This window comes from Podarcis gaigeae, assembly GCF_964106915.1.
Source record: "Podarcis gaigeae genome assembly, chromosome: 8".
Lineage (NCBI taxonomy): Eukaryota > Metazoa > Chordata > Lepidosauria > Squamata > Lacertidae > Podarcis > Podarcis gaigeae.
This window is the reverse complement of record NC_139684.1, coordinates 2269342-2291547: the sequence shown is the minus strand read 5'-3', so window position 1 is coordinate 2291547 and position 22206 is coordinate 2269342. Positions and strand designations below refer to the sequence as shown.

General features: G+C 45.0%; 1 protein-coding gene across 8 annotated transcripts in view; it reads right to left on the bottom strand.

Annotated features, from left to right (window-relative positions):
* FAM178B (family with sequence similarity 178 member B) overlaps positions 1-22206 on the bottom strand; it is a 178660-nt gene that overhangs the window by 35550 nt on the left and 120904 nt on the right. For 7 of the 8 annotated variants that reach the window (XR_014567558.1, XM_083753207.1, XM_083753208.1 and 4 more), the window contains one exon: positions 8591-8722. Coding sequence is in view for 7 of the 8 variants with exons in the window: in XM_083753207.1 (XP_083609333.1) it covers positions 8591-8722 (132 nt within the window). In the remaining variant the exon portion in view is untranslated. Of the gene's footprint in view, positions 1-8111; positions 8250-8590; positions 8723-22206 lie in introns of those variants that run through there. The other variant, XM_083753206.1, reaches the window with a different exon arrangement.

The following is a 22206-nucleotide window of genomic DNA, read 5'->3' as shown; positions in this document are numbered from 1 at the left end:
AATTTGCCTGTAATAAGAATGTGTATTTCCCCACCCCCACTGCCCAAATCATTAGTCTTATTGAAACTAATCTGGGGAGCAACACAGTCTAAAACAGAATTCCCTGAAGTTAGCGAACACCTGGCCTTTGTTAAAATCCTAATTTCTAGTAGGTAACAGGCTTAATAAACTCTAAAGGCTAATAGAATCCTCATTATGACAGATGAAGAATCGGGTGGGAAATTTAGTGGAGGCTGCCCCACTGACATTGGCTTGCGCTCATCCAGCCCCCCCAACCTGCCTCTTTACTTACAACCAGTCCAACGGACGGCCCTGCCTGCCTCTCAGCTTCCTCCTCCTTCATCTCAATGTTGCCTTTGTAGAACTCAACAAGGAAGTGGATGAGGACAAAACTAGAATTACTGATTTAAGTGATTGAATGAATTCCAGAAAATACCCAGGCAGAAAAATCCCCAGTGATTTTCTGGGGAATAGCAACTTTCTATAATCAAATAATAACGTTAAAGGAAGTGTTTACTTCCCTGTTTCAGTTCAATGCTTGCAACTACTGAACCTCAGCTCCCACAATTAACTTTTTGGAAAGGCTGGAGGAAGTCCATTTATTGATAATTTAGGACAGGCATGTCCAACAGGTAGATTGTGATCTACTGGTAGTTCCTGGTAGATCTTTGGTGCCCCAGTGATCTCCTCCCCCTTCCTCAAAAGGGGGGGGGGGACCACTGTGGCTTCCTAAAAAAAGGTCAACAAATTTGCCTTTTCCAAAATAGCTCAACTACTCTAAAAAAAGCTCAAGAACTCTGGACCATCCAAAGACAATGGGTAGATCACTGCCAGTTTTTTAATAATGTGAATAGATCACAGTCTATTGGGAGTTGGACATCCCTGATTTAGGAGAACAAAACCAACACAGGGAAGCAATTCTCCTCCCTAAACATGATTGATCTATTGTGGTTTGTTTCTTTTTTGCTGACCTCCTTTACTGAGTTAGACAAGACGAAATCAGCAGCTTAGGCTAATGCGTAGCAGACAGGAGATGAAACTTGAGAAATTATAACAGGCTTCTGGAAAATCTGCACCATAATAAAATACATAAACTGCCAGAGGTTGGATAAGGAGTTTGCACTGCAAACGCAGTCACAATTTGACCACTGGCCTCTGCTATGTAGAGCCACAAATACTCCTCTTCTGAGGATGCCTAGTATGTAAGGGGATTCCAACTTTCATTTGAATCCATCAGCACATAAAATAGGAGTGTTAGAAAGCAATCAGGCCGCCTCCTTTTACCTCTGCCTCTTTGGATGCATGCAAATGCTAGACCATTAAGAAGAACCCTTTGAGCTGCCTGGATCTTAGAAAGCCTAATGTCATTACTTGTTAATGGAATCCTTCTTCCCTGCCTTTCTAAGCTGAGCCCCCATGGAGAATGCTAAGGAGCTTGCTATTCCATTTCCCATTACGGTTACTATTTGGGGAACATGTGAAAAGGGGAGGGGGGAGAGGGGGGACCACATATGAGCAAATGTTCGGCTTGTCCTAAATCAAAGAGCAAGAAGTCTGGGCTAAAAGATTAAGTATGCTGCACTAGTGGAACCCATGTTCTGCAAGAATAACAATAGCTGAAGTCTGTGATCGGTGTTTTTGCACGTCTTTTCCTATGCATAAATTGTCCTGCTTCTGCATATGCTGCCTCTGACTGCTGGAAATATTATTCAGCAAGATCTCCTGGAGTCTGATACAGTGGTACCTCGGGTTAAGAACTTAATTCGTTCTGGAGGTCTGTTCTTAACCTGAAACTGTTCTTAACCTGAAGCAGCACTTTAGCTAATGGGGCCTCCTGCTGCTGCTGCGCCACCGAAGCACAATTTCTGTTCTCATCCTGAAGCAAAGTTCTTAACCCAAGGTAATATTTCTGGGTTAGCGGAGTCTGTAACCTGAAGCGTATGTAACCTGAAGCATATGTAACCCAAGGTACCACTGTATTTTAACAGTTATTTATTGCCTGTCTCATGGGAGAAGTTCCAGCTGGTTATGAAACATTTTCCTTGCTTACCATTTCCTAATAATAATAATAATAATAATAATAATAATAATAATAATATAGCACTGCAACTCAGCTCTCTGAAGCTGGATATCTGCAATCCAAGCCCTTGCTGAAATTCAAATATTCATTGGAGACAAACTCTGATCTGCCCTCTTGCAAACTGATACTTAAAATTGACAACGGTCTTGTCATCAAGGCATTTTCTCAGTAAAAGGAGCTCCAGTATTAGCTCCAGAAAAGATTGTCCTCAAGTTGTTTGGGTGTGCTGGGTCCTTCGCCGCAACACAGGGGAACACACCCCACACCTTTCCTTTCTGACCTGCAATAGATGGGTTCCTTGCACACAGCCGTCTGCATGCGCTCCGATTGCTTTCAACGTATGTCAGAGCTGCTGCGGAGGCTGGATAAAGTGATGAGCTTCCCAGAGCTGGAAAACAGCCCCTGAGCCCAGGGAACAGCTCTTCCTTTCCAGCTGTTTCTCCCATTACTTCCCCTCCTCCAACCTTGCATCCAGGGCCAAGTCCCTGATCAACGCTGATCCTGCACATATGGGGGCCAAAGAGAAGTGCACCAGAACTACCAGGCTAGGACTGTGTGAAAGATAACATGTGCTCTATTGCAGCCTTCACCAACCTGGTGCCCTCCAGATATTTTGAAATATTACTCCCATCAGCCCCAGCCAACACATGCTGACTGAGGTTGGTGGGAATTGTATGTAAAACATCTGGAGCTGGGTGAAGGCTGCTCTATTGAAATCTGCTGTGAGTGCACTTTTAGGGAGGAAAGGCAGGGTATAAATCCCACTGATAAAAATATGCATAAATAGGCAAAGCAAAAATTCTGTGCTCAGATCAATCAAATTCTGCAGTTTACATAAATTATGCATATTTGCACGGTATCTCTGAGGTTGCATAATTCTGATCTTAAAACTGTTTTGTGCAATTGATTTTGGCTTTGCTAGTCATGGGGAGAGGAGGGAGGGAAATGGAGGGCACCCCTCCCCAGTGAATATAAGAAACAAAGATTTTCAACTGCTGCAGGGAACTGGGACAACACATGTGGATGATCCCATTCTATCCTACTATCGCTAGTATCTGGGATCTGTAATAGCAAGGTCACATCCCCACCACAAATTTAAAGCTCTCTTATAGCTTCCCCAATGAATACCGAGAACTGTAGTTTGTTATGGGTGCTGGGAAATATTAGAGGAGCTCCTCACAGAGCTACAGTTCCCAGCACCCTTTTAAAACTGCAGCTCCCAGGATTCTTTGGGGGAAGCCATGCCTGTTAATAGAGGGCTTTGCTTGTATGGGGGTGGAGGAGACCTTGGGGCTGATTAACCCTGTCCTTCCTGGTCTAAGCCCAACAGGTTAGCTTACTGCTGAAACTCCATTTTTGACCAGCACAGTTATAGCCTGTTGGACATCCTAATGTGAATGTGGGGCACATGGCATTTGTACAGAGAGCGGGCGCTTGGAGCTTCTACTACTCTGACTCTTCAGTTGCATTGAAGAGTCTCGCTATGTGCAGGCCGGCTGGAAAGCATTAACAGGAAGAGAGGAAAGAGGGAGTCCTTTGTGCATGTGCTCAGGTTTGCCTAGCTGTGCTGGAGACACATCTGCCACTCATCTCCCACTGAAACCCTCTGGCCAGTGCCCTGCCTGCCTGCTGCATACTTGGCCACAGAACTGCTGACTTTTCTATGTGAGGTTATGGAATAACTTACACATGAGAAAAGATTTGCCTGCTGACGACATTCTCTAGGTCCAGGGATCTTTGTACAGACAAAAACCTCTAATTTCTTGTTTCAGTATATAAGTGACAGGAGCTGCAGAAGAAACAAGATTGTTTTCCACTTGAGATCAGTTAATACCCTTGGCTAGAATGTCCCTTTTTATTTCTGTTGCCCTTTGCTTTGGTGAGCCAAGCAGTGAGGAGAAAGGAGAGGCTGTGGTAAGTTTCCAGCCTTTGATACAACAACAGAGAAAAGCAAGGGGTTTCTTGGACTACTGTAACACACTCTATGTAGAGCTGCCCTTGGAGACAGCCTGAAGCTACAGTTAGTGCAAAATTCAGTCCCCAGGCTCTTGTAGGGATTAGTCTATTGGGATCTTCTAGCACTCTCCTGAAGCAGCTCCACCGGCTGCCAATCAATAGCTGCTGGCTTTGCTGCCCCGGTTTCCCAATGCCAGACATCGGTGAGGGAGAGGTAGAGGGCAGCAGGGAGCTTGGCACAGTGAGGTGGCATGAGCATCAAAATGGGTGTACAGCTGAGCTGGCACCGGAAGCGATGTATGGCATCGGAAAGCAGGTTATCGATGCAGCCATCTGACGTTGGCTGCTACTACTGTCAATATGCTACTGGACCACGTTATTGGTGCTAAGTAATACATTACAAAGGGACGCGGGTGGCGCTGTGGGTTAAACCACAGAGCCTAGGACTTGCCAATCAGAAGGTCGGCGGTTCGAATCCCCGCGACGGGGTGAGCTCCCATTGGTCGGTCCCAGCTCCTGCCAACCTAGCAGTTCAAAAGCACGTCAAAGTGCAAGTAGATAAATAGGTACTTCTCCAGCGGGAAGGTAAACGGCGTTTCCGTGCACTGCTCTGGTTTGCCAGAAGCGGCTTAGTCATGCTGGCCACATGACCCAGAAGCTGTACGCCGGCTCCCTCGGCCAATAAAGCGAGATGAGCGCCACAACCCCAGAGTCAGTCACGACTGGACCTAATGGTCAGGGGTCCCTTTACCTTTACCTTTTAATACATTACAAAGCCCAACACAACTTGGGACCTAAATATTTGAAGGAGTGTCTCCTCCCGCAGCAGCTTGCTCACCTACTAAGATACCCGGGGTGGTGGGGGTGGCGGGGGGGGGGGTTCCACAGCCAGCTGAGATCTGTTCCACAGCAACATGGCAAAGCAACTGCTTCATGGCGCCGTCCCTCTTCTCTCCAGCTGGAGACGTTTTTATTTGCACAACCAGGTTCTGGGTGTTAATATGTAGGCCAGGGATAAGGTGAGACTGTTATTTCTCTACTGGATGCTGTTTTGATTGTTACTGCTTTTTCCTTTATGGGGTTATTATCAAATGTTGTTGTTGTTGTGGTGGTTTTAGATTCCTTTATTGCAGGGTGGGCTAAAAAAATCTGAATAAATGAACAAAATAATGGAAAATTAGGATAAATAACTTATTCAAGAACAAAGTGAACACTTGCTGTGCAAGTCAGTGAAGTGGAGGGGCAAGAGTATGGAACAAGGACCTGGGAGACCAGGGCTCAAATCCCCATTTGGCTATGAAGCTCTCTTGGCAATCTGGGGCCAGGCTCCGCCTCTCAGCCTAGCCCACCTCACAGGGTTCTTGTGGGGATTAATTGGAGAGGAGGAGAACCATATACAGCAGCTTGAAGATCTTGGAGAAATAGGTGGGATATAAATGCAATTAAAAGTAATAATAATACGAAGTCATTATGAGTTTGGATTTGGCCCCATTTAGTCCTACGCGAAATGTTAGGCTCAAATCCAGCTCAAGCATGCGACTGTCCGTGCGGCAGCGCAAGGCAGTCCCTCTTCCCAAGCACATTCTCCCTCCCTCCCTTTGCCTCCTTATCTCTCTGCTTTTGCTCCGGCAGCCCAACACTTTGCCCTCCTTTCCCTTCAACCTCAGCCTGCAATTAAAAGCCATGCACCAAAGAGCCGTTCTGTACTCTCTTGTTCCCCGGCTTCCCTTTGCAAACAAGACCCAGTAGCTGGCAATAAAGAGGCGCTTTTTCTTACTCCTCCAGGCCCTCCTCTCCCCCTTTGATGCCTCCTGCCAGAGGCCCCGGCTCCAAGGCCATGTGGACCTCACTTCAAACTTCTGATGCTGGCGAGAAATAAAGAGATCCTTTGTAGGCCTGTAAAAACAAACCCCTTAACAGCAAACCTCTCGCAGCTGGATATATCTTCCCCCTAGAACGCCCTGGCCCTTCTCTTCAACCCTGATGAAACATCTGATAGAAAAATGATGTAGCACCAGCTAATGGGATTAGGCAAAAACTTTGGAGGCTTTCGTTTTATAAGACTGAGCTGAAATGGGAGGGAGGATGCAGAGGATGGAGGGGTTAACAGCAACAACAACATCCACTCCACACAAAACTGATTCCCATATGCTCGCATCCATGGCAGTGAATTTTCAGGAAGGCCAGTGAAACGGGATTAAAAATGTTCATCCATCAATGTGAATGCAGGAAGGATGGTATCCCCACTGCTCTGGCTCCATGACATCAGCACCTAGTAAAATCTAACCAACCGACTATGTGATCATGCGGATGTGTTCTCTCACAGACTGGGGGCCCCTCCCAAATTCCCGTTCATTGTACATTCATGATTATTTGTGCTCGTGACAGTATGCAACTCTAGTTTAAACACTGTTTGTGCCTGCAAAAGTTTCTGGGTGCAAATACTACTTAATTTTCAGTCAGTGTGTATACTGTAGCTGCCGGCTGATATCCTGTACATTTCATAGCTCAAAACTGCCCCTCCAAGCAGCAATGGGGAAGTATCTCAGGACAACTAATACAGAAGAATGATGTGTGAACAGTCTAGTATAAATCCACTACTGATGCAGCAATGTATTGCACCACAGAGTGTCAATGAGATGTTGCTGAATGAACCCGCAAACAAAACAAAACATGAGGGAGTTGGGACCACTTCAGGAGGAAGCTGTTTTGTCATTTCCCCTTCAAAATATTTGCAGCTGGAATTCGCCATGTCCCAATTATTTTGTGAAGTGCTATTATTTTATATCTACAAGGCAAGAAAAGGTGCCTCTCCATAGAATAAAATTAATGAAATAGCCGACAATTTCCCACCCTTTCATATGATCAAAATGTTCCACCTCGCTGTACAGGTATGTCATCAAGAAAAGTCTGGCTTTGTACATACCGCATCCAGTAATTCAAGAAGAATGTCGACAAATTGCAAAATATTCTGAAAACACCTCATAAAAGCATCTAGGATAAACATTGGAAGTTGCTGCCTTTGTCCATCTAGCCCAGTATTCTCTGATGGGCAGCAGCTCCCCAGAAACTGGCAGAGAGAGGGGGAGAGAGAGGTCTTTTCCGTCACCTTCTAACTGGAGATGCCAGGCTGGACCTCAGACGCTCTGAGATCTACAGCTGAGCTATGGTTCCTCTGCAAGGAAGGTATGACGTGGGTTGGATAAGTTTCATCTAGAGCAAGTGCCAGGTCTGGCCAGAGGGATAGATCCTGATTTCCCATCCTCCCCCACCCGTACATCAAATGTGAAGAGTTGGTGACCCCACTCACCTGTCAATCATGCCACGTCACAATGACATCAGGTGACACAGCACTTGGAAGCCCCTAAAATCAGCTAACTTCAAAGTACTGCCCTGAGGTCTTCCAGTCTCCTTCCATCATGTGTTGGGACTGTTCTGATACAGTCTCAGTTCAACAGTGAGACTCAGCAGGCCTGGGCATCACCCCACAGGAACTGAGAAGGTGACTTTGGAACAACTCCCCCAAATAATCTGCAGTGATGAGCAAAGGCTGTTCCACAGCAAGCAAGCATGTTCACGTAGAAATGTGTCCCTGAAGGTTAAATGCTTGAAAACCAGTTAGCTAGCTAAAATTTGTTTCCAGCTGGATTTTTACAAATGGAAAGAGATGAGCAGTAATGTCACTTAGACATGGAGCGCAGGACAGTAGCTCTAAACTGCCAGGAGGCAGTTGAGGGCAAGAGATAAAACCACCTAAAGAATAATTCATCAGTGCGGCAAACTGACAAGAAAAGGATGTGAGATTTATTAGGGGGCGCAAGGTGGTTTTCTAGGCAGCCCCACCCAGCTTTGTTGGAGGGGCAGTTGGGTCTGCAGCACCTTCGGACTCCTCATTCTGCTGCAAAGAGGGAAGGGTCTCCACAGGCCCTTCCAAAGGTTATTCATCCCATCTCCACAAGGTGGAAGAGGCATCTGCAGGGTACCTTCTTTAGGAAGCCCCCCCCCCCCCGCCCATTCAGATGTTCCACTGGATCCTGTTTTAAGTCTCCAAATTTACTAAATCAAGTTCTATTCGGAGATTGCAGCCACTTCACATCAACAAAAGTCTGTCCGTTTTGTCAGCCTGGACTCTGCACACTCCAGCGGACCATGTTTTCTGCTTGTTGATTCCCTGCCGCTGCTGCTGCTCTGCCCCACTGCACAACCTTCTGCACTGACAAAGGCCAATAAGTGCAATTCACACCACACATTTAAAACCACTATGATACCGCCTGAAACACACAAGTTTCCCCTAAAGAATACTGGGAGCTGTCATTGGTTAAAGGTGTGGAGACCCTTATTCCCCTCACAGAGCTACAATTTCCATAGTTCCCTGGTAAGAGGGGTTGACTGTTAAAGCACCCTGGGAATGGGGTCTCCTGACAACTTTCAGCACCCCTAACAAACCAGAGTACTTTGGCGGAAGCCACGATGCTTTAAAGTGGCTTCATAGTGCTTTAAATGCAAGGAACGAAGGCGGTCAAAGCCTTCCTCACCCCCCTTTGCTTTGCTCACCTCCAGGTCAAGTTCAGCAAGCACCTCCTGCTGGTCTTTCCCGGGCTGCACCTGAAGCCTCTGATCTTGCTGCAGGCCCTGCTTCAAAAGGGCAGGCTTCATGAGGGGCAGGAGATGGACCAGCTGTTGCAACTGTGGAAGAAGAGAGGCGCTCAGAGTTAGTGGCTGACATGAGCACCATGGGAATTGGTGCTCTAAAGCGATCAACTGGGACACCCCCTACACTCCCCAATTAGTGGTCAACAAATCTGTCAGGTTCGGGTTCTCTCAGTTTCTTATTTCTCCAGTCTTAAGCTCAATTCTACTACATTTCTGCAACTGTGTCCATTGTATATAGAGAGAGATGATAGATAGATAGATGATAGATAGATAGATAGATAGATAGATAGATAGATAGATAGATAGATATAGAGTATTCATGAAAATTCATCAACATTTTAGTGTGGATTTCTCCTAATACACACATTTTTGCATGCAGTTTGGCCTGAGGCACATATTTTTTGCAAACAATTTCTCCAAATACATTTGTATGTCGTATTTTCACTAACACTGTCTGTTATTCACTCTGTACACCAGTTCAGTAGCTTTATGCTGCAAAGTAGTTTGTACATTTGCTTAATAAATAGCTAAAATAACCACACCTGCTCTTTTACGCATACTTCCCCCTACTATAAGCATCTTTGTACAGTGGTACCTCGGGTTAAGTACTTAATTCGTTCTGGAGGTCCGTTCTTAATCTGAAACTGTTCTTAACCTAAAGCACCACTTTAGCTAATGGGGCCTCCTCCTGCTGCCGCTCCGCTGGAGCACAATTTCTGTTCTCATCCTGAAGCAAAGTTCTTAATCTGAGGTAATATTTCTGGGTTAGCGGAGTCTGTAACCTGAAGCCTATGTAACCTGAAGTGTCTGTAACCTGAAGCGTATGTAACCTGAAGTGTATGTAACCCGAGGTACCACTGTACATATTATTTGCATACAAATGTTTATAAATGTGAATTTCATGTATTGTGAAATTCCCGTATTATTTTCAGAAAGTGTGAACTAAGAATCCAAAGGGCAATTTCTCCCCCATTGCTGCAGCCAACCTCTTCCCACTTCTGCCTTTCAGAAGGAGCAGCATGGGAAGGGGGGCGGCTGCTTTGTCCCGGCAACACCTGGCGCCAAGAGCAGCTGTGTGCTTTGCTGCGACCTAATAATAGAGGCAGGGCCAGACCCTTCAGTTCCATGGGCTGCAGCCGACAGCCCAGCCAAGAGGCCCGCGAAGATCGAAAGCCCACCGAGTCAGACGCACGCTGAGATCAACGGGGTGAAACACTATTCACTCTGGCACCATTCCCACAAACTGCAGATGTTTGGACTGTACCACTTAAGAATTGCAGTGGGGACTCACATGAATTAAAGTGCTCCCAATATTGAAAGCTATGTGAACAAACAGATCCGCACACAGTTATAAGTCCAGGAGAGCACTCACTTTGCTGACAGAGGCAAGGATGAAGAGCCGCAAAGGTAGCAAGAGGTGAAGGCTGTGGAAGAGGAAGAAGGCTGTGGACTTCATAGAAAAGGTGAGTTGGGGGGGGGACTGGAAGGAAAAGAGCGGGAGGGGGGGCACCACGTAGGTGTTCTGGGAAGCCATTCTCGGCTCTGCAGCTCTTCCACATGAGGGGGGGCACTATTACTGGCACTCCGTTTCTGGATTCCTCAGAGCACTTCAGGCAGAATCTGGGTGTGGCGGGAGCAAGAGATGGGTGCCTTATTTTACAGGTTAAAGATATGTCAGGTCTCCCTTGATGAAGACAGAACCGTAAGGAAAACTGACTCAAAGGAAGGGAAACTACCAATTGCGTTCTTTAATATGGTGTCCAACTTTGATTTGATTGATCTATGGCTTTTTAAGCACCCGTTAGAATGCCAATTCACATTTTTCTTCTCTTTTCACAATTCTTTTTCCAGAATAGATCACCTTTGGGCTTCAAAAGGACTCCAAAACCATGTTTTATCTTGCTTATGTATTTCTCTACCTACAACACCCAATAGAAAGGCTTCTGGTTTCTTTACAATGTATATTTCAACATTTTTTAAAAGTTCAGTATATATCATTTCCCAGGATTACAAACCCACCACATATGGTAGAAGGTACCCTCTTTTTCTTTACATTTACAACACTGATTATTTAGTCTGTACATTTTTGCCAACTTCACTGGTTTATGTACCATCCATACATCATTGACATTACATTTTCTTTAAGTGAACTTGTAAAATTTATTCCATCTTTCCAAAGTTTTCCCCAATCCTCTAATTGTATATTATAACCAATGTTTTTGCTCAATGTATCATAACTGATTTAACTTCCTCATCTTTCACATGCCATTCTAAGAGTAGTTTACACATTTTTGACAATATTTTACTTTTAGAACTCAACAAATCTACTTCAAACCTGGATTTTGTAGATTCAAACCCATTATTTTTCTTATCTTCTTTAAATATTTCATTTATTTGATGATAATGCAACCAATCTTTCACTAAGCTTTTAATTTCTTCGTAAGATTTTAATTTCCACTGATTGTCTACTCATAGCTGTCAACTTTCAGATTTGAAAATAAGGGATCAGCAGCCTCACCTGTCCCAGAGACAGTCTATGGGATATCTAACAATCCGGGATAGCAGCAGGAAGCAGCGGGAAACGGCGCTGAAATAAGGGAATTTCCCGCAAAAAAAAGGAAGGTTGACAGCTATGTGTCTACTTCGATTACCAAATTTTCATAGGTGGCCCATGCTGTTTTACATTTTAACAAACTCTTAAATCTATTCCATACCTCGCATAATGATTTTTGAATTATATGGTTCAAAAAACCCTTGTTTACTTTTACTTTATCATAACATAAGATCTGTTATCATATCCTTCGAGATCTAATAGATCTGATTTCTTTAATAAAATCCAATCCCTGAGCCAGCACAGACAAGAGGCTTCGTAATACAATTTTAGGTTTGGCAAGGCGAAGCCACCTCTTTCTTTTACATCTGTAAGTAATTTAAATTTAATTCTTGGTTTCTTCCCTTGCCAGATATATCTTAAAATTACTTTTTGCCACTCTTTAAAATTGCTTTGTCCGTTTATAATTGGGATTGACTGGAATAGAAAAAAACATCTTTGGTAGCACATTCATTTTAATTACAGAAATTCTACCCCACAGGGATAGTTTTATTCTTCCCCATATTTCTAAATCTCTTCTGATGCCATTCCACACTGGTATGTAATTATCTTTAAACAAATTAATATTTTTAGATGTTAGCCATATTCCTAAATATTTTACCTTTTTAACCACCTCTATACCTTCTTGTTGCAGGTGGCGCTGTGGGTTAAAGCCTCAGCGCCTAGGACTTGCCGATCGAAAGGTCGGCGGTTCGAATCCCTGCGGCGGGGTGCGCTCCCGCTGCTCGGTCCCAGCGCCTGCCAACCTAGCAGTTCGAAAGCACCTCCAGGTGCAAGTAGATAAATAGGGACCGCTTACCAGCGGGAAGGTAAACGGCGTTTCCGTGTGCGGCTCTGGCTCGCCAGAGCAGCGATGTCACGCTGGCCACGTGACCCGGAAGTGTCTCCGGACAGCGCTGGCCCCTGGCCTCTTGAGTGAGATGGGCGCACAACCCCAGAGTCTGGCAAGACTGGCCCGTACGGGCAGGGGTACCTTTACCTTTATACCTTCTTGTTGCAATTTGTCTTTCAAATCCCGATTCATATTCTTTACAAGCATTTTTGTATTTATTTAATTTAAAACCTGCTACTTGCCCCAATTGTTCAATTATTTCAAGTGCTCTTTTAGCACTGATTAAAGGTTCTTCCACTGTTTTAACAAGATCATCTGGAAAGGCCCTTAATTTGTATTCATTTCGACCGACTCGAATTCCCTTAATTTGCTCCTCATTTCTCAAATTTCTTAACAGGACTTCCAGGACCATGATAAATAATAATGGAGACGACAGACAACCTTGTCTTGTGCCCTTTGTAATTTCCAAATTTTCAGTTAATACATTATTATTATTCATAATAAATAATATCATTGATGAGGATAAACACCTGACAAGCCCAAAAGAAAAAAGGAAAGCATTCGGAAAATTTTATAGGTTACTATATAACCGTGGTAAAGAGGAGTGTAAGAAAATGGAATCTTATTTGAGTAACTGTAACATACCACAAGTATCCAAAGAAAACCAGATAAGTTTGAATGCACCCATATCAATATTGGAAGTACAAATGGCAATACAGAGAATGAAGATGGGGGACGCACTGGGACCAGATGGACTTACAGCAATTTATTACAAAAAGTTCCAGGACGCTCTTATCGACCCGCCTAAAGATACCATGAATAGAATATTGGAGACGGGAGTAATTCCTGTATGATGGAAGGATGCCTCTAATACCCTGATCCCCAAGCAGGACAGTGATCCAACAAAGACAAAAAATTACAGACCTATTTCTTTACTGAATTGCGACTATTACACTGTTTGCCACAATTTTAGCTAATAGACAGTCCATAGAGACCAAGTTTATATATATATATATGAGGAGATTTCACCCCTCCCATATCCAAGAATCTCCTGATGAGTCTGCTGACTTTCCAGAGAGAAGGGGGGGTGTTCTGCTTCTCTACTTATTCTACTCCAGCACCAAGTCAGTCAGTCAGTAAGTCAGTCAGTCAGTGTGTTGGGGAGAGAGAGAGAGACTGAGTGTTAGAGATCGAGTGTACAGATAAGGTTGCTGCTAAGAGCAGCTGCAGGCACTCAGTGCAGTTTAGCATTCATTTATGCTTAGACCTCATTAAGCTCTGTATATAGTTGTATAGTAGTTGTAGATAGAATAAAGAAGATATTCTACAGAGCTGCTCTCCGAGTCGTTTATATACTCTGCTAGACTCTGCTAGACTCTGCTGTGCGACGACTGTCTACTTGTGGAAGTGAATCCGGTGCTCACAACTCTAAGCTGTGAGTCCACAGCACTTTGACCTGTTCCTGTCCAGAAGGTGGTCTCTGGAAGTGCTACCCAGCTTGCCTAGCCCAGTCGGGGCTGAGTGGATGAGTCCAGTTGGTGGCACTGGCTCAAGGGCGATGCTGACATCAGTTATGGGCCCAGTCGTTCCAGTCGTCTGACCAGTCATTGTTCCAGTTGTACCAGTTGTCCCAGTCGTCCCAGTCGCCAGAGGTTTCTGTTGCTGATTGCCGGACGGCGGAACAGAGGCTGCATGCTGGACTGATTTGTGGTGCCCAGAAGCAGAGCTGTTTTGGAGCAGAGTGTTCAAGCTGCCGCTGTTGCTGTTGCTTGATTTATGGAGGTATGTTGCTGACTGCCAAAGAGAAGAAGATAGCTTCCTGTTTGCCTGTTAATTGCGCTCTGAGTGGGAGAGAGAGTGGCTGAAGGAGTCAAGGCTCTATCTGTGTTGCACGAGGGAAGTGCCTTGCTCTAAGTAATAGCAGACATGGCCTGTGCACATTCTGGCCAGATGGCTCTGTCCTTTCCTCTCCTCACGCCTGAGACCTATGCTGTTTGGCAGGTCAAGATTAAAGCGCTTTTACAGAGGGAAAAGCTATTTCACACGATAGAAGATGACCCTTCCGATGACAATGAGGATGATTGGCCTGAGTGGCATGCTGCAGATATGAAAGCCCGAGGGACAGTTGTTTTGAGTGTTTCAGACCACTTGTTGGTGAATTTAGAGGGTCAAGAGACTGCACGAGCTGTTTGGCATAAGTTGAGAGATATGCATTTGAGGCAGAATGCTGGTTCCAGTGTGATTTTCTTCAAGAAGCTGTGCAGGCTGCAGTTGGAGAAAGGTGGTGATTTGCCTAGCCATCTATCTCAGTTAAAGCGTCTCAGACAGGACCTTGTTCAGCGAGACCTGAATATTTCAGAGGCTGTGTTTGCAATGTTGATGATAAATAGCCTGGACGATTCTTATGATGGAGTAGCTGCCTAGATTTCCACGATGCCTTCAGACCGGCTAACAGAAGATTATGTGTCTAGCGTGCTCCTGAATGAGTGGGATCGCAGACAGGCTGTTAGAGAAAGCCGGGACAATGGTGCTGTTAAAAATGTGCTTGAAAATCTTCAGCAGGGGAAAGTGAAAGTGAAACTGCTGCTGTTAAAGCACTAAAGCTGAGGCGGTGCTTTTCGTGTGGAGCACAAGGCCATTTGAGTTTCCAGTGCAAGAAATCTTCAAAGAAGAAGGGAAACTTCAGAGGAAGAGGGGGAGGAGGAAGAAATCCCCAAGCACCTGCTACTTCAAAGGCTTTGATCTCTCGCTGCTCCAATCAACGTGGGCGGAGTTTCTTCGTGATCGACTCTGGCTGTACCAATCACATGACCAATGATAAGGATCTCTTTGTTCAGCTTGAGAAGCAAGAGAAAGCAATTAATCAAGCAGATGGGACTGTTCTCACGAGTTTGGCTAAGGGAACTGTGTTCTTAAAGAGCCTGAATGCAACTATTAAGAATGTCCTGTATGTGCCTGATATTCAGGACAATTTGTTGAGTGTTTCCCAGCTTGAACGTCAAGGGTTTAAGGTGGTGTTTGCTAAATCTCGCTGTGAAATTCGTCGAGATGGCAAGCTCATTCTATATGCAAAATTTGTAAATGGTTTGTACCAATTGCCTTTTGTTACAGGTACAACTGCAGAAGCAACTGTGAAAGAGTGTTGCAATTTGTCTGTAGATAAGAATGAGAAGTTGCATGACCAATGTATTCATTATTACCACCGTGTTTATGGTCATTTGAATTTCCAGGCTGTGGCAAAAATGCCTGATATGGTTCAGGGTATGAAGGTGAAAAAATGTCCCTACCACATGAAATGTGTTTCTTGTGCTGAGAGTAAGGCAAGGCAAGCTCCCAAAGGTACAGAGTCTGGGAGAGAGGCCAAGAAACCATACGAAGTCATTCATGCAGACTTAGTGGGGCCTCTAGCGCTCTCTAGAGGCAATTCAAGGTTTTTCATGGTTTTGATAGATGCCTATTCTAGATATGTATGGGTCTATATGCTGCAGAAAAAGTCTGAAGCCTTTACCAAGTTTCGCCAGTTTTGTAAATGGCTCAGGAATGTACATAATGAGAATGTACGTTGTATTTTCACTGACAGGGGTGGAGAGTTTTGTTCAGAGGAGTTTGAGAGTTTTCTTTCTGAACAGGGCATTGAGCATAGGATGGCCACGCCCAGATCACCCTGGCAGAATGGTTTATGTGAGAGAGTAAACCAGACCCTGCAGCAAGGAATCAGAACACTATTACATGATTCGGGGCTGTCCAATCCCTATTGGGCCGAAGCTCTTTCGTTTTTCTGTCCTGTGTATAACAGGAGGTACCAGTCTGCTGTAAATTGCACCCCATACGAGATGCTTCACGGAAGGAAGCCATGTGTGAAGCACTTTAAAATTTTTGGGTCAGAGGTTTGGGTGCACACCTTGCAGGGTGACAAACTGAGCAAGCGTGGAGAACATGGTGTTTTCCTAGGATATGAGAAAGGGTCTTATCGTGTTCTGATCACAGACACGAAAACCATCAGACTGACCAGGAGTATAGATGACAATCCACAATGGGACAGAGTTGGCGTTTTTCAGTGCCATCCCATTTGTGATGATGGTGCAAAAGGGGCAAAGACAGTTAAGAGGGAGGCAAGTGCTGATGTGATTGATAATCCTGATGCCAATGTAGTTCCAGATGATGGCACAGATTATCAGAGCCCAAAAGCCTCAGGTGAGTCTGACGCTGACTCAGACTTAGCAGCTTCATATACTTTAGCTCCCCATTCCCTCAAAGAGGAGGAGACACCAGAACAAGAGGATCAGAGAGTTTTGCGCAGATCCGAGAGAACAACCAAGGGTGTACCACCGAAAAGGTTTTCTGAAGAGTTTGCTAAGGCTGCGGTCACAAGCAACTCTGGTGGGATTTTTAATCCAAGCATGAAGTGTGCTGATAGTAATAGCACAAAACGCTTTATTTATTTCCTTACCTGATATTTGAAGGAGCAAGCATGTGTTTGAGTACTGAAAGTGGTTTTTTCAAATCTGCCCAATTAGCAATCTCAGTTTGCATCTGAGAGAGAGAAATGTGTATGAAGATTTTTCTAGAAGCTGCTTATTCATTTGTTAATCACAATGTGTATTTTGTGTGGGTTACAGATTGAGGTTTATGGTTTAACTCTTTCCTGATAGACACAGAGTGGTTGCAGTGACTGTTTAATGGTATTGTTAAAGTGTCTCAGATAAGGGGGGAGAGAGATACCTACAGATATGTTACCAAGGTTGTAAGCAGAGAACATCTTTTGGAGTGTGTGTGTAAATTGCAGTTATGTTAAAGATTCTTGAAATGGTCGGATGAAATGGGGGAGGATGAGGAGATTTCACCCCTCCCATATCCAAGAATCTCCTGATGAGTCTGCTGACTTTCCAGAGAGAAGGGGGGGTGTTCTGCTTCTCTACTTATTCTACTCCAGCACCAAGTCAGTCAGTCAGTCAGTCAGTCAGTCAGTGTGTTGGAGAGAGAGAGACTGAGTGTTAGAGATCGTGTGTACAGATGAGGTTGCTGCTAAGAGCAGCTGCAGGCACTCAGTGCAGTTTAGCATTCATTTATGCTTAGACCTCATTAAGCTCTGTATATAGTTGTATAGTAGTTGTAGATAGAATAAAGAAGATATTCTACAGAGCTGCTCTCCGAGTCGTTTATATACTCTGCTATATTCTGCTGTGCGACGACTGTCTTCTTGTTGGAGTGAATCCGGTGCTCACAACTCTAAGCTGTGAGTCCACAGCACTTTGACCTGTTCCTGTGCAGAAGGTGGTCTCTGGAAGTGCTACCCAGCTTGCCTAGCCCAGTCGGGGCTGAGTGGATGAGTCCAGTTGGTGGCACTGGCTCAAGGGCGATGCTGACAACACACACACACACACACACACACACAATTTTCATTTTTAAAAACAATATTCTTATACATTCACATCGTTTTCAATTTCTACACTTCTGGGATTACTTAGATCCCTCAGACTTCCCCCTGCCCCTCTTTTCCCTAATTTTTTTTGCATCTTATTACATTTTTCTAATACATTTTATCTCCTTTTTTACCTTAATTCATATTACAGTACATTATAAGTATTACAACAATCCTGCTAACGTTTATATGTATACACAGTGGTCTCTATAAACATTTTCCACTCTTGACTGAATTTCTCCCATAAGTTAAATTGTATATTATAACCCACATCTTTTGCCCAGTGTATATTACAGCTTTAACTTCTTCATCCTTAGTGTCCCATTCTAACAGTAGCTTATACATTCTTGATAATAGTTTCTCATTGTTCTCCAATAATTATTTTTGAACCTTGAGAATTCCTTCCCAAAGCCCACTCCTTTGTTGCTCCTAAATATTTAATGGTGATATTGTAACCAGTCCGTTAATAGGTGCCTTATATCTTGAATATTTTTCAATTTCAATTGATTTTCCATTTCAGTTAACAGCTCTCTATAGATTGTCCATTCTCCTTTCATGTTAATTTTTTTAACAGATATTGCTTCAAGTGGGGAAAGCCATCATGATGTTTTATTTTTTAACATTATCCATTCCCGTAGCTAGCAGAGAAGGACACTTCATAATATAATTCCAAATGTGGTAGAAAGAATCCACCCCTTTCTTTAGCATCTGTTAGCAATTAAATTTAATTCTGGGCTTCTTCCCCTGCCAGATAAATTTAGAAATATCCTTTTGCCATTGCTTAAAGTGTTCTGGCTCCTCTGACCACGGTATTGATTGGAATAAAAATAGCATTCTTGGCAATACATTCATTTTAATCATCGAGATCCTTCCCCCACAAAGATAAATTCATCCTTCCCTATACCTCCATATCCCTCTTTATTTCATTCTAGATCTTTACATAATTATCTTTGAAAATAAGTGCTGGAGATGTAACAAGGTTGAGGGTACGTTTTTTCATATGTAGTGGACTTGTAAAAGGGTAAAAGAATATTGAGAAATGATATATAATGAACTGGAAAAAATGTTCAAAAGTACCTTTCCAAAAAGAGTCCTTTTTGTTGGGGATAATTCAGAGGGAAATTCCTAGGTGTCAAAAAGGACTATTTATGTGTGCCATTATTGCAGCCCGTGTCTTGTGGAAAAATGGAAAACGAGTGCGGTCCCAACCAAAGAAGAATGGCAACTTGCAGATTTAACACATAGAATAAGAGAACAAGAAAAATGCAAGTTTAAAGAAGACTGGAAAATGTTTATGGAAGATATGAGTAAAAACTGTGTTCATTTAAAAACGCTGGTAACATTAAGATAATTTCACAGTGTAAATAAGATTTGATAGATGTAACAATGGATTATTGAATGGTTTAGTTCATGTAAAATATGCAGCGCTGTATAGTATGCAAAACGAACCACTGAAAGAGAAGAAGGGGAGTCATTGATTCAAGGTTGTTTAAATGAATATTCTGAAATGTAATTTAGAAAATTTAATAAAAAACTATTTAAAAAAAAGATATGTCCGGGAGATGTGTGGAATTCCTCCCAGGGCTTCTGCAGAGCTTGGGCCCCTGTAGCAATGCAGCCCTAACAATGGGCAGAATAAAGCAGCCGCCTCCGCTGGCAGACACGGGGGAGCCATGAGGTGTTGTGGGGAAGACCTGTACGTGCCCTATAGCCAGCTCTACACCTGCTGGTCTAGCTTGCTGCCCTCAGGGGCAGTGCAGCATGCAGTCCTGTCATCAGTGCCAGGGTAAGATCCAGCTGTCTGTCTGGTTGCCTTTTGAACATCGAAAGGGTGTGTGTGTGTGTGTGTGTGTGTGCCATCTTGTCCTTTGCCTCAGGCAGCAAAACATCTTGGCCCAGCCCTGGATGTGTGTGAGCCAAGGGGCCTGCTCAAGCAGCGGCTTGCAGGCGTGTCGTGCCTCTGCTCGCCCCCCGCTCTGTCCTCCAACCGGTCTGTTCTTAGCAGCTCGTGACTCAGGGCTGCCTGCCTGACAGCAAGACTCACCCATTCTGCCGGCAAACAACAGCTCAGCATCCCACTGAAGGCACAAAGAATAGCAGAGTTTGGCAGGAAATTGCAGGAGCTCCAAACCCTGGATCAGAAGCCTGCAGTCTATACAGGCACACACACATGTGCACTGGTTTTATTGTTGATGTCGTGTGCTCTGCGATGGAGCCGTGGGCATAGTGCAATTGCTATGCTGCTATTGAACTATGCTGTGCAGCACAAGCAGAGCAGAACTATCCAGTTCTTTGCCTTAGGACAACTTTTTCTTGGTGGGGGGCATAATAAAGGCAGTGGCAGATTTCCAGCAATGGACACCGGGTCTTGAATTGAAGAGCCAGTTTTCCTGCAACAGAATCACAGGTGGGCCAAAGATTGCCAGATTCAGCAACGTAGTGCTGGTTGCCGGTGCCTGGGATGGGTGTGCACTGGAGCAAAGCGGGGCTGCACTGAGCTGCCTGCCCCCCCCCACACAGGGGGGAGCCAGCCAACGCAGCCCTTGGTGGGCAGAAATGGGGGACTGGGACGGGCCATGCCGGGCTCACCTGTATGGAGGCGCCTGGTTCACACCCACTCAAAAATTGTGTGCCCAGGGCCCTGGTACCCCTCACACTTCACCCCCATCCAGTTCATAATTAATACATACAACATTAATACAAAGAATGTGCCCAGTTGTTCAGAGTACTTCACATGCTTCAGTCACCCTTACAAGGAAAAGCACTATTCTTATTCCCACATTGCAGATGCAGGAGCTGAGGCCGGGAGAACAGCCGCTTGAGGCTGAGCTCTGAACTCATGGTTCATAAAGGTAAAGGTAAAGGTACCCCTGCCAGTACGGGCCAGTCTTGCCAGACTCTGGGGTTGGTGCGCCCATCTCACTCAAGAGGCCGGGGGCCAGCGCTGTCCGGAGTGGCCAGCGTGACATCGCTTCTCTGGCGAGCCAGAGCCGCACACGGAAACGCCGTTTACCTTCCCGCTAGTAAGCGGTCCCTATTTATCTACTTGCACCCAGGGGTGCTTTCGAACTGCTAGGTTGGCAGGCGCTGGGACCGAACGACGGGAGCGCACCCCGCCGCAGGGATTCGAACCGCCGACCTTTCGATCGGCAAGCCCTAGGCGCTGAGGCTTTTACCCACAGCGCCACCTGTGTCCCATGGTTCATACTTGGCCACAAAAGCATGGCAATGTCAGTGGGCATTTCCAGACAACCTGTTTATTGAGCATTCATCTTGATTTGTTTGCAGGGAGATTAGACAGCATGGGCTATTTAATGTGATTTGTTTGTGGGAAGGTTAGATGTTGTAGCGTCAAAGCCTTTGTTGTTGTTATTGCACACTTTCCAGTACATTTTCCTGTCGGTTTCCTTTAGGGAAGCCGTTTTGTTCTGCCAGAGCTTCCAAACCTGAATTTGCTGGTATGTGAATGAGTCCCACTCAAAAATAGCAACAATGCCCGGGAAGTGAACTAACGGCATTCTGCCCCTTTGCATGGAGCTTATCTGGCAGCATGATAGGGATGTTGGGCGAGTCAGCAGCAGCTGCAGCAGATCTTTGCGCTCAGACCCATGAGGAGGGAGGGTGACAGGGCAGGTGAATGAAAGGATCAAACAGTAAGAAGGCCTCTCAAATGCAAGGACTCTGACCTGGCCAGTTTGTGCACTGCAGCTCTTGAGACCAGGAGGCAATGGAGTGAGCTGATGAGCCCAAGACATTTCTGGAGCCACTCAAAACAAACTAGGATATAATGCTGGCAAAGGTCTGAGAGAGAAGGAAATCAAATAAAACTGGGAGAGGAGAAAGGAAAGGTGAAGACAGGCAGAATACAGAAACAGCTCACAGCAGATTTGTCAGCCTGGCTTTCTTCAACTTTCACCAATGAAATGACAGGCATTTGGCTGGCACAGCCGGCAGCCTTGCCCCTTCTGCCATGCTTCAGGAGTGTTGGTACCTTTTAACATTGTTAGAAGTGCTGTACAAATGCCTGCCTTTATATCATCATTTGTTGCCGTATTAATTTTAAAAGTTTTTATTTATTTATTTTAAACTGCTCTGGGGAAGAGAGTCTCCTGCTCCCAACTTGCAGGACGGGTTTCCCTGTCACTGCCTACTCAGACTTGACTCTGAATAGCAGCCTCTGTCTGATCTGCTTGGCACGCAGCGGGGGCAGCGTGATAGACCTAGAAATGCCTTGCATGTTTTTCCCCAATGTGAAGACGTTTGTTTCCAGTTACTTTGTTGTCGTTAGCAAAAAGAAGGGATTGTTGGCTCCTGTCTTAGCTGCCACTTGCTGCTCACATGATGTGAGCCCCAACACCACAGAACCAGAGCCCAAAGGATTCTACCCCACACATGCACCCCACAGATGTCACATGGGAGTGAGCACTGCGGCTTGTGGGCTTGTAGTCAGAGGATGAGGGCCGGAGGCTGCACTGGGGATGAACAAGCAGAGCAACCTCCTCTTCCCTGGCTCAGACAAGTCCCTTGAAGAGGCTGCACGGCGGGTTCCCTTCCCTTGGCAGAAGTTGTGGGATCAGTTCACTCACCAGCAACCAGACAGCAGTTCTGTGTTTTCAGCTCCCCCAACTGACTTGCAGCAAAAAAGAACCCCA